General features: G+C 38.9%; 1 protein-coding gene across 4 annotated transcripts in view; it reads left to right on the top strand.

Moving 5' to 3' along the window:
• Kiaa1328 (KIAA1328 ortholog) overlaps window positions 1-13157 on the top strand; it is a 283276-nt gene that overhangs the window by 153746 nt on the left and 116373 nt on the right. For all 4 annotated transcript variants that reach the window (XM_021151131.2, XM_029472090.1, XM_029472091.1 and 1 more), the window contains one exon: window positions 8703-9370. In XM_021151131.2, coding sequence (XP_021006790.2) covers window positions 8703-9370 — 668 coding nt within the window. The remainder of the gene's footprint in view (window positions 1-8702; window positions 9371-13157) is intronic.

A 13157-nucleotide genomic window follows, 5' to 3' on the forward strand; every position in this document is an offset into this window, starting at 1 on the left:
TGGGTTCTGATGATGGTGAGTGGTCTTGGTTTCTGTTAGTAAGATTATTACGTTTACCTTTCGCCATCTGGTAATCTCTGGGGTTAGTTGTTATCCTTGTCACTGTTTAAAGATTGGAGCAGACTCTGTGTTCCACTCACCGGAAGTCTCAAAATCCTGTGGAGGGGGTCGTGGGTAGCTGGAGGGTGTCAGCCGACCCTGAGCTCTAGCTACCCCGNTGCTGTTCAGGCCGGAAGAGAAAGAACATCATTTTCGAGCTCTGTTGTAAACCAGACGTGCCAGTATTTTTTTTTTTTCTCTGCTCTGAATCACATGGTATGCTATGCCAAGAATTTTACAGGAAGATGTCACCCTCATGGCCAGTGATGTTGGCTTTCATTGTATAGAAAAAAATATTAAGTACCCCATGATAAACTCAACTATTTTTATCACTGGAAATCACTCCTAATTTTTTAAACTTGGATATTTTATTTGTTTACATTTCAAATATTATCCCCTTTCCCTATTTCCCCTCTGCAAACCCCCTATCCCATACCCCCTTACCCTACTTCTGCAAGGGTGCTCCACTACCTACCCACCCACCCACTCCCTCCTCACCTCCCTGACATTCCTCTACACTGGGGCATCAAGCCTTCACAGAACCAACGGCCTCCCATCTCACTGATGCCATATAAGTCCCCTTCAACTCCTTCAGTCATTTCTCTTTTGATTCATTATGGTCCCTGTGCTTTACTACCTGAGGATCCAGCTATACACCTTATGGGTACATACCCAGAAGATGCTCCAACATCTAATAAAGACACATGTTCCACTCTGTACATAGCAGCCATATTTATAATAGCCAGAAGCTGGAAACAACCCAGATGCCCCTCAACAGAGGAATGGATTCAGAAAATGTGGTACATTTACACAACGAAGTACTACTAAAATAATGACATCACAAAAAATCACAGTCAAATGGATGGATCTAGAAAATATCCTGAGTGAGGTATCTCAGTCACAAAAGAACACCTGTGGTATGTACTCACTGATAAGTGGATATTAGGCAAAGAGCGTGGAATACCCAAGATCCAACTCACAGACCACTTGAAACTCAATAGGAAGGAAGACCAAAGAGTGGATGTTTCACTACTAACTTAGAAGGAGAAACAATATAATCAAGGGAAGTAGAAGGTGGGAGGGACTTAGAAGGAAGAGAGAAGGGAAAGTGAAAAAGAGGGGCAGAATCAGGTATGGGAGGAAGTAGAGGAAATGTACAGAGGGTCAGGAAATTGAACAGAGGTGTGTAGCAATGGAGGATGGGGAACTGGGAGTAGCAACCAGAAAGTCCCAGATATCAGGAAAGCAGGAGCCTCCCAGGACCCCATGGAGATAACACCCCTAGTTTTTCAATGCAACTCATTTTTCTGGCATGATGTAGCTTAGCTATCGTGCTTTCCTGTCATCCTAACTTGTTGTTAAGTGTCTCATTCCATTTATTATCACAGAAAGCATATGGAGAGCACCACAAGGCACTTGGTTTAGGTGATTTGATTGGTTGAAATGTTTGTTTGTTTGTTAATTTTGTTTATTGTTGCAACAGAGGCTTGCTTCGTAGGTTAGGCTGACTTGAATTCAAGACTCCTTCACTTCATGAGTGTGAGTGCTGGGACTATAGTCTTTTCACTACACTCATATGCATTGTTTACTTCTTTTGTTGGGGTTTAAGAGTTTTGTTTGTTTGTTTGTTTGTTTGTTTTTTCTGGCAGTACTGGAGATTCATCCTAGGGCCTTCCACATGCAATTTAAATGTTCTATGCTTGACCTCCACCCTTAACACCATTAGAATTTCCTTATGCGAAGACATAATCACCAAATTTAGTTGACAGTAGCAGACCAAATACAGCTAATTTTTTGTTTTGTTAAACAGATGAATTAAGAATATTTTAATATTCTAATATGGTTATAGCGAGAACAAATGTGAAATTTCATTAAGCTGTACACTTAAGTCATGCAGTTTATTACAAATTTTGCCTCTATTTTAAAATATCATTTTCTAAGTTTGTATTACTTATTGAAAGTTTCATTTTAAACCCATATGCAGGCTAAAGAAATGATTCACTTGGTAAATGTTCTGGCTACCACTCTTGACAACTTCAATTTGGTTCTCAGGACCCACATGTTTGAAGGAAAGACCCAACCCCCACAATTGTCCTCTGACCTCTTTGTGAGCATCATGGTAGCCATGAGCTTGGGCACACATGTATGCATGCACATACTGACATTAAACACAATTTGCAATGCATGTTTTTAACACTCATGTGCCTCAGAAATAATTGAGAATGCTTTGTTGGTTTAAGCCTTTGTTCAGTGAATTTGTATTAGTTAATATTACATATAAACAACTGTAGAAAGAAAATGCATATGCTTTATTCAAGCCTATTGTTACTTGCATGGGTCCCAGAGGCATTAGCTATCTTCAGTTCCACTAATAAAGCAGCTGAATTTTATATTTAGAACATTTTGAGAAGTTTGCTTTCTATTTATTTTCTTGCTTTCTCTTGGTAAGACATGATTGAGTCTAATCTCAGATTCCACCCCACCCCACCCCCTTTTTTTTTCTTTTTTGAGACAGTCTATGTAAGCCAGGTTGGTCTAGAGCTTGCTACGGAGCCCACACTGGCTTTGACCTTGTGATTCTGCTTTTCTCATCAAGTGCTGAGATTCTAATTTCCTTCCATTTCTAGCCCATAAGTCAATATGAATTTTTCCAATAACATGATACACTCAAAGAATACTTATTGAGAATGTAGTATGTGTACACCCAAATGTCCCATTCACAGATATGTACATATCCCTTTCTATCAGAAGTTATTAAATATCCATCATTGTCTACTCTTGTAAATTGAGGAGATATTTATTTTGCTGACAGAGATATCAACATTCTTTCATTCTCTCTAGACAAGCTATCTAAACTGTTTGTGAGTTAGTTCATTTAAAAAGATGTGTATGAGTTTGCAATCCCACCAGTAATGGAGGAGTGATCCTCTTTTTCCACACCCTCTCCAACATGTGTTGTCACCTAATAATGTTTTGATCTTAGTCATTCTTACTGGTGTAAGGTGGAATCTCAGGGTTGTTTTGATTTGCATCTCTCTGATCACTAAGGATTTTGAACATTTCTTTAGGTGCTTCTCAGCCATTCGAGATTCCTCAGTTGTGAATTCTCGATTTAGTTCTATTCCCCATTTTTTGATTGGGTTGTTTGGGTTTTTGGTGATTAACTTCTTGAGTTCTTTATATATTTTGGATATTAGCCCTCTATCAGATATGGGGTTAGTGAAGATTTTTTTCCCCAATCTGTAGGTTGCCGATTTGTCTTATTGACTATGTCCTTTGCCTTACAGAAGCTTTCCAATTTCACAAGGTCCCATTTATCAATTCTTGACCTTAGAGCGTGATCCTTTGGAGTTCTATTTAGGAAATTTCCCCCTCTGCCAATGAGTTCAAGGCTCTTTCCTACTTTCTCTTCTTTTAGATTCAGTGTATCTTGTTATATGTTGAGGTCCTTGATCCACTTGGACTTGAGCTTTGTATAAGGTGACAAATATGGGTCTATTTTCATTCTTCTACATACAGACATCCAGTTAGACCAGTACCATTTATTGAAGATGCTTTCTATTTTCCATTGGATGTTTTAGCACCTTTGTCAAAAATCAAGTGACAATAAGTGTATGGTTCTATTTGTGGGTCTTCAATTCTATTCAGTAGATCAAAATGTCTGTCTCTGTACCAAAATGCAGTTTTTAATCACTATTGCTCTGTAGTAAAGCTTGAGGTCAGGGATCATGATTCCCCCAGCTGTTCTCTTATTGTTAAAAATTGTTTTCGCTATTCTGGGTTTTTTGCCTTTCCAGATGAATTTGAGAATTGCTCCTTCCATGTCTTTGAAGAATTGTGTTGGGATTTTGATGGGGATTGCATTGAATCTATACATTGCCTTTGGTAGGATGGCCATTTTTACTATGTTAATTCTTCCAATCCATGAGCATGGGAGATCTCTCCATTTTCTGAGATCTTCTTCAATTTCCTTCTTGAGAGACTTCAAGCTATTGTCATACAGATCTTTCACTTGTTTGGAGCACACACAAAAAGGAATCTATCATGACTGCCCTTCAAAAGACCAAACAAGAAGCTGAAAGAGGTGCAGATATTTGCACCCAACCAATGGACAGAAGCAGCTGACCTCTGTTCTTGAATTAGGGAAGGCTGAAAGAATTTGAGGAGAAGGGTGATCCTATAGGAGGACCAGCAGTCTCAATTAATCTGGACCCATGAGATCTTTCAAACACTGGACCACAAAACAGACAGCATACACCAACTGATATGAGGCCCCCCCCAACACACATACAGAAGAGGACTTCTGGGCTGTGTTCATTCAGAGATGATGCACCTAACCCTCAAGAGACTGGAGGCCCCAGGGAGTTTAGAGGTCAGATGGAGTAGAGGGTGGGGGCATCCATGTGTAGACAGGGTGTTGTGGGGTGGAGGTGTGGGATGTGGAGCAGTTGGAGGGTGGGAGGGAAAGGGCAGGGAATGGAATATAGAGTGTAAAAAATGAATTACAAATAAAATTAAATTAAAAATAAAATAAAAAATAAGATGTGTATATTCAACACACACACATACACCCACCTACCTACCTACCTACCTACCTATACCCTAAATCCTGCAACCTGTATTAATTTATATGCCTATATTGATTTAATGAACAAAGGACTTTGCATATGTTCAAACTAGGTATTGTGCAATAAGGAAATGACCTTTGGTTACCTGGATAGGTGTACCTATATTCCAAATGGTCTTTGTAATTGTAAGAAAGAAGTCAGAGGACAAGACACTATGATGTTCAAAGCAGAAGCTAGAGTGATGCACTTTGAAGGTGGAGGGGAAACCACAAACCAAGGAAATAAACAGTCACTAGGAGCTTAAAAGAGAGAAGGGAGGAGGGAGAGGGAGGGAGGGAGGGAGGGAGGAAGGAAGGAAGGAAGCAAGGAAGCAAGGAAGGAAGGAAGAAAGAGAAAGGAAGAAAGAGAAAGGAAAGAAAAGGAAGTGAAAGAGAAAGAAAGAGAGAAAGAGAGGGAGGGAGGGAAGAAGGAAGGAAGAAAAAGAAAGAGAGAAAGAAAAAAGAAAAGAACAGAACAGAACCAATATAGAATACCCACGATACAGTCCACAGAATTCAAAAGGCTCAATAAGCTGAAGTGCCCAAGTGATGATGCCTCAATCCCACTTGGGGGAGAGAAGAAAGCAATCACAAGTGGGGAGGGAGGGAGGGACCTGGGAGGGAAAGTGGATGGAGGGGCAGTGGGAAGAAGAGGGGAACCTGATCTGGTATTGGGTGAGGGAAAAAGAACTAAAGCCCTGAGGGCCAGCAGAAAGAATATAAACAGGAAACCTCAAGAAATAGAAGGTTGGGGGGGTGCCTCCCAGAATGCACCAGAGACCTGGGAGAGAGACTCCCAGGACTCAAAGGGAGGGACCTTAGATGAAAGGCCTGATAGTAGGGAGCAGGAACTTACAGAGCCCACCTCCAGCAGGAAGACAGGACATCAAATGAGGGATGGGGTTGCCATCCTACAGTCACATCTCTGGCCCATAATTGTTCCTGTTTGAAAGAATTACAGGGATGAAAATTGAGAGGAGCCTGAGGAAAAGAAGTTCCAGTGACAGGCCCAAAGTGAGATCCAGCTCAAGGGGAGGTCCCAAGGCCTGACACTATTACTGAGGCTATGGAGTGCTCACAAAAGGGATCTATCATGATTGCCCTCCGAAAGATCCAACAAGCAGCTGAAACAGTCACATGCAGATATTTGCACCCAACCAATGGACAGAAGCAGCTGACCCCTGTTCTTGAATTAGGAAAGGCTGAAAGAAGCTGAGGAGAAGGGCAATCCTGTAGGAGGACAAGCAGTCTCAGTTAATCTGGACCCACAAGATCTCTCAAACACTGGACCACCAAACAAACAGCATACACCAGCTGATTTGAGGCCGCCCAACACACATACAGAAGAGGACTTCTGGGACTGTGTTCATTCAGAGATGACCACCTAACCCTTAAGGGAGTGAAGGCCCCAGGGAGTTTAGAGGTCAGATGGGGTGGAGGGTGGGGGCATTCATGTGGAGACGGGGTGGGTTGAGGGAGGAGGTGTGGGATGTGAAGCAATCAGAAGTTGGGGTGGCAGGGAATGGAATATGGAGTGTAAAAAATTAAAATAAATTAAAAAAAAAAGAAAAAGAAATGAGTCTATAGGAACTAATGGGTAATGCAAAAAGTAGATGGAGAGTTGGCACCAGTCAGAGCCATTTTTGGTACTGTGCTTAGAGCACATCTCAAACACACTGGTTGAGGAATCTGGACAACTTTGAAGCTGGTGGTGTTAGTGACAGGGTCACAATCTCCTAAACAGGAGCCATGACAGATACACTAATTTGGCTCACGACCAAATGCCAAGTTGATGTACCATGGTGTGGTTGTCCTACATTCAGATTTGTGGTAGCATCATTCATTAGTTTTGTGTGTCCAGTAAGCTTAAAGGTGGTATTTTTAATAATCATGAATAATTCATTTATCAGTCTATGCTTTCTGGTGCTAGACAGATGGTGATTATTTATGAACAAGATGCCAGTTCATTCTGTCTTAAGTATTTGTATCCAGTATGGAGTAACTGGGGACAAAGTAGCTGCTCTAGACAAAATAGAATAACTCAGGACAAGGAAGGGGCAGGGAGAAAGATTAAGATTTTTATTCTCATGTGGCTTTCTTGAATACAGATCAGAAATGGCAACAAAGTAAAAGAGTTAATGTAAATGGCCTTTAAATGAAAGCCAGAAGGAAGAGGAAGGTGTGAGTGGAAGCTATAAAGAATGTTTCAAATGTCATTCTCATTTACATCTGCTTAGTGTTTCCTTGGCACTTAGTGTTCATCTTTCAGTGAAGTCTGTGTTAAGCAATGTGGTTTCTCCAGAGGTAGATGATTTGTGCATTTTAGCCTTCACAGGATCCTAGCATGATCATCATCAGAGAGGTTTCACCCAGCAACTGGTGGAAACAGATGTAGAGACTCACAGCCAAACATTAGGCAGAGTCCTTCAGAAGAGGGAAGAAGAATTGTAGAAGTCAAAGGGGTCAAGGACACCACAAGAAAACCTACAGAATCAATGAACCTGAACTCATAGAGGCTCCCAGAGACTGAACCACTGACCATGGAGCCTACATGGAGCTGACCTAGGCCCTCTGCACATATGTTACAGTTGTACAGCTTGGTCTTCAAGTGGGACTCCTAACAGTGGGAGCAGGGTTTGTCTCTGAGTCTGTTACCTGCCTTTGGGATCCTTTCTTCCTACTGGGCTGCCTCATCTAGCCTCAATAGGAGAGGGTGCACCTAGTCCTACTACAACTTGATATGCCAGGGCTAGTTGATATCCATGGGAGGACTGGGAAGTACTGGGAGGGCAAAATTGTTGAAATGTTAAGTTAATCAATCAATTTATTTAATTAATTAAGCTTAATTAATTAAAATATTCTTCTGCATTAACTTACTTTCCTAATGTTTGTTAATCCCAACTATCCAACACTATAAACAAGCTGCCCATCTGTAGTATACTCAACACTCTCATGAAACTAAAATATTTCAACTTGGGAAGCCTAGAATTTAGATACAGCAGGTTTCTGAAAGGCACTGAGAGAAAAACCTGCTTGCTTATGGTAAATCAAACATGTTCAGAGCTGAGATAATGCAAACTCAGCCTTCTAAGGCCAAAGCCAACAGTCAGATTCCATATCTAGACCAGCAGTTTTCAAAGCATGATCCCACATGAACATCTCCATAACCTGAAAACCTCCTAGAGATGTAAGTGAGCTGACACTTACAGGCAGAGTTGGAAACTCTGTGGTTGAAACCAGCCTCTCATGCTTAGCAAGCCCTTCATGTAAATCATATCCGCCTCAGGTTTAAGAATAATTGACGCAGACAAAGTTTCACTCTCCCCATAGAACAGGTTCACAGCCACAGTGTTGGAAAAGCTTACTTCTTGACCTTGCAGCTCAAATTTACAACTGCTTCCTTTCTGCCTGAGTTCTACTAGACTATCACCACTTGAATAGTTTAACTGAAAATCACTTGTTTGCAGCTGAAATTAAATATTTTATATTTAAACAACTGCTTTTTATTAGAATTATGTATTTGGAAGTAGTTGGTTTTATCTGTGTTTTCTGAAGTTATTTATAAAAACTAATCTATCAGCAGCTATGCAGAATAATGTGAAGTGCTTTACATCAAATCTTGTTCTGTGTAATGACCAGTCAAAGAATATTTAAGATGACTGCATGGATTTTTTGGCTCAATATTCAAAAATAGACATTTTTAGATATTAATATTTTATATATTTGCATCTTAAAGTTGGTTTTATGTAACCTTCAGAATTTGTACTCCTAAAATCATCAAGATTTGCATACTCAAAATGGAGGATATTTCTTATCCCCCTATAGCTTTGCTGAAAGATAGATTGTTTGAAAATGGATGTTGCTTTATAAACATTGACGGTGTGGATACTATAATATTTAAGAAAAGGAAATAAAAGAGTTTTATTTTAGTGAATATAATATATTTGATTTCTGAAAACCCAAAACCAGAAGTTGTTTTTTATGTGTTTTCTCTTAGATAACCAAGAAGAAAAACACTCCCCAGTGTTCATTGATGGACCTGGATGGTTCCTTTCTGAGTGTAGCCAGACCACAAAACTACGGTCAGACCAAGGCTAGGCCTAAGTCAGCAAACCAGGTCTCAGCATCAGAATCCATTACAGAATTAAGGAATAATTCCTTGAGGCCAATAACGCTTCATCATCCCAAAGAAGATTTAGAGAGGATGTCAACAAAAACCAGAACGTGTACTTATGAATCTCCGGGGAGAAGACTAATAAATGCAGCCCCAATAGAGAAAGCAGAGTTGAAGATAAAGGAATACCCAAACCTTCCACCTACTCCATCTAGTCAGCACTGTGGTCATAAATGCTCTGAAAGTGAAGCTTACGTTCATGAGAACTATCACCCTACAAACATGGCCCCTCAATGTTGTAAGACACATCCAGAATCATGCAGTCATTGTAGGATTCCCTGGGCATCTCAAATGCATGATCGAATGATACTGCAACCCAGAGAAACTGACATTGAAAAACAACTCTCAGAAGATCGAAGGCAACAGCTGATGCTTCAGAAAATGGAACTGGAAATTGAAAAGGAACGCCTTCAGCATCTCCTGGCCCAACAAGAGACAAAGCTTCTCCTTAAACAGCAGCAGCTGCACCAATCCCGACTAGATTACAATTGGTGAGTCCTACCTGTTCTTTCAGGACTGACTGGAGGTTCACAAATACAATTTCAAAAGGTAGTCTTTACAGACACAGTTCATAGAGATTCTTCAGCACCTTGACTTGCTAGAGTACAGGTCATTTATTATTACATGTAAATTCCTATCCTCTGCAGAAGATATGCATGCATGTATGTGCATGGGTACTTGTGCCTATAAGCATGAATGTGGAGGCCAGACAAGAATGTCAAGTGTCTTTATCTGTCATTCTCTACCTTACTTCTATAAGAGAGTCTTTACTAAATCAGAAACTCACCATTTCAACTAGGCTGGCTGTTCACTGAGCTCCTGGATCCACCTGTCTATCCACCCTCAAAGCTAGGGTTAGAAGGAAATGTAATCATACCTATCTGGGGATTTGAACCCAAGTCCTCATGGTTGTGCAGTCAGTTCTTTACCCATAGAACTATCTCCCAAGTTGCAGTGGTAACTTTTGTTAGACTTCAAACCCCATATGCTTTTCTATTTGATGTCACTATAGAGAGTTAAAGATGAAGGTAAATCGTTTGTGGGTTTAGTTGTCATCATCCTACATTCATATCTTTGTGCTATCACATAAAACAATTCATAAGAACCATTTAAATTTAAATTTAAGTTTAAATTTAATTCTTACTAAATCCTAACATACCTTGCCTTATAACTAGTTCTAGTAACTAGACCCACATTTATCCTTTTCTTCCTATTTAAAAAGTTACTTTTTCTCAGGTAACTGTGTTAAGTTTTCATTGTATATGTTTCATAGCATATGGTAGTATGTTACATGTTAGCAAAACACATGCTGTGTGTTGATCATATTTGCTCTGTACTTTCCCTTTTACTTTTTTTATTGGTGGTGGGGCTCAATCCCAGGACCTTATGCATGTTAGGCTAGTGTTCTGCCACTGAGATATACCCTCACTCCTGATTGTTGGTCCCTTAATTATGATCTCCTTAGAGCTGTGTTTCAAAGGCTGAGTTGCTATTGTGATGTTATATACTATTCAGTGTGGTTTTACATTCAGACGCAAACACTTTATTGTTTTATTTAAGAAAACTACCTGTAAGTCAGATATAAATAAGTTTAAAATTCAAAAATGTTGTCTTTCTGTCTTGAAAAGACAATGAGTTGCACATTTCCTAAAGGAGATGCTTCTGTCTCCTTGTTGTTGCCTCCCTGACCACCATCCCTCCTCTATACATTCTTATTAGAAACATTTGGACAACAGGAATAGACTGTATGTTTTTGAAGTCTTTTAGACAGCTCTGACCAACTCCTCAAAAGAGGGCTTCTCACATTTTGTTTCTTAAGCTCTAAAAATTAGTCTCTTTTCGAAAACTCTTCTAAAATACTTTGAGCTCCACCATGGGGTCTTTATTCTAATTTTCTTTTTAAGTTGACTCTGTTTTCTGAATTACTGTCCTCAAATTATGTGATTTAATAAATTCTGTTGCACAGGTGAGTATTACCCTAGGTAGTTCTTATAGGCAGGCTTAGAAAACCCACAGTGCTTTACCATGGCATGTTTTCAATCTTGTTGAGCAGGACTCGTGAAGTAATTATATACAAACCACAAAACAATGCCCAAGTATAGTAGTACCCATCTTAAGACCTGGTTGTGCTGGTTTCTGGTGCCTTGGGCATCTGCTAAAGGTCTGTTTGGTTCTATGAATCTTGGCCCTTACAGTTCTACCATTTTACTTGTTGTTTAGAGCTTTGACTAGAAAACAAAATTCTCCCAAGTCAAGAAACTAGAAAGTTCAAGTAAGATACCCAGATAAACAGTCACTTAAGACAAAGACATTGAGGCCTTTCAAGACAACTAGCCCAAATCTGTGTTTTCTCTTGCCTTCTCCCAAGTAATGTGATTATAGCTTTCAGCACACCAGCCTGAAGCCATTTTCAACTAGAGGTGGCTCTCCTTCTACAACTTTTCTCCTATGTAAATCATCTGCCCTATCCTGGTTACTGGGACAGGCCAGAAGTCAGAGCCTTGATTTATCTGCTTAAACATCATCACAATTCACATTTCTAGGCTGAATGTCAACTTGTTCTCTGGCCTACTTTTTAGATTTATGCAATTTTATCACTTAAGAGTTGTCTGAAAATCTGCACAATATTGTCATGAACCAAGAATATCTGCCATGAATGAATCCTTCTAATACAGTGCCTTTATTCTACCACACTTTATTCACATTTCTGAATTTTAAAAATTGATGAATATTTCTTTCTATATTAGATGTTGTCCATCATCCTGGTTTCCAATGCTTTCTGTGATTTGCAGTCATCCCTGTACTCATTTGCCCCCTTTTTTCCTAAGAAACATTTTTTTCTGAAATTTTGTCTTTATTTTTTTCCATATACCACTCATATCTCTTACTCAAGCCATACCTTCTCTGATTTAAATATGTTTGCTTTCCTTTTCCAGTTGTCTACACTTTATATATTCATTGCCACATAGCTAAAATTTACACTACTTAGTTCTAGTTTCTTTCAGTTAACTCTTTAAGTTATGGAAAATATACAAAAGAACACCATAGCAATTTTTGTATAATATACACTTATAACAGCTCAATTTTCATTGTTTTAGGAAATATTTATTATTTCTGCCCATAACTATGTGGGAGGAATACTTAGATGAATAAAACCTGACCTATCTCAGTGTTTTATGCACTTAGAACATAAATTATTTTATATCTTTACTAAATTTATAATTTAAGTGGTCAGATAACTCACTTCAATTACAATAATAAATTAATGCTACTTGAGTACAGGACATTAAGATATTTGGGAAATATATTGGAAAACAAATGAGTAACATAAAGCTAAAGTTGTAAGTTTGGGGATGAGTCTTTTTTACAGAAATGAATTTGGGAAGGCATTAACACTTTCTTAAATTCTGATTAATAATTGATTCTGCTGCCTTGAGATTACATACTCTGTACTTTTAGGAAGTCTTGCTTTGTGAATCCTTTCTAAGTTGATCAAAGAAGATTTATCCAAAATACTACTGATTGCTGTGTCAAGAACTACCATAAGTTCCTTTGGGAGTAAGAGTAAAATAGTGCTAGGCTATCTATAAATATCTGTCTTCGTCTCCAGCATGTATAATATACATACAATATAACTAGGTATAAGAAAATGTACCGCTCTCACTACTTTCAAACCTATCACCTTGGTCAAGTTTTGTTCCTGGGCTTGCCTACTTTTCTCTGTAAATACATATAATAAAGTAGTTATTTCCTGGAGTGTGTGTGAGGACCCGTGTAATATTATATGTAAGATGCATGCCACAAGGGTTGCTGCTACTGTCAACAGCAGCATCCTTCCTGCTCTTGCTGGAGAGACTATTCTGACTACTGCTTTTACTATTTTTCATACTCTTTTCTCATAATTGCCTGATACTACGTTTTACACCTGCATTTACCTAACAACTTGCATGTCGCTACAAAATAATTATAAGTAAATTCTATCTCTTTGGATGTCACTATTGTAGTTCATTACAATTAAAAGAATATCTTTTGACAGTGAGAAATACTATGGTCATGGTATTTTTATTACTTCATAGTTTGATTTCATAGCTAAAGAATATGCTTGTACATTCTAAAAAACTGAGGGAATAGATATTAAATATCACATATTTGGTATCAGGGATTGACTCACATACTCTAGATATACAGTTTTTGTACTGATGCTTTCAACTGCTTTCCTTTCTCAGTACCTGTGAGTATGGTCTTAACTACTCTTAGTAGATGCCAGAGTTTCCATTG

The sequence above is a fragment of the Mus caroli genome, chromosome 18 (assembly GCF_900094665.2).
Source record: "Mus caroli chromosome 18, CAROLI_EIJ_v1.1, whole genome shotgun sequence".
Lineage (NCBI taxonomy): Eukaryota > Metazoa > Chordata > Mammalia > Rodentia > Muridae > Mus > Mus caroli.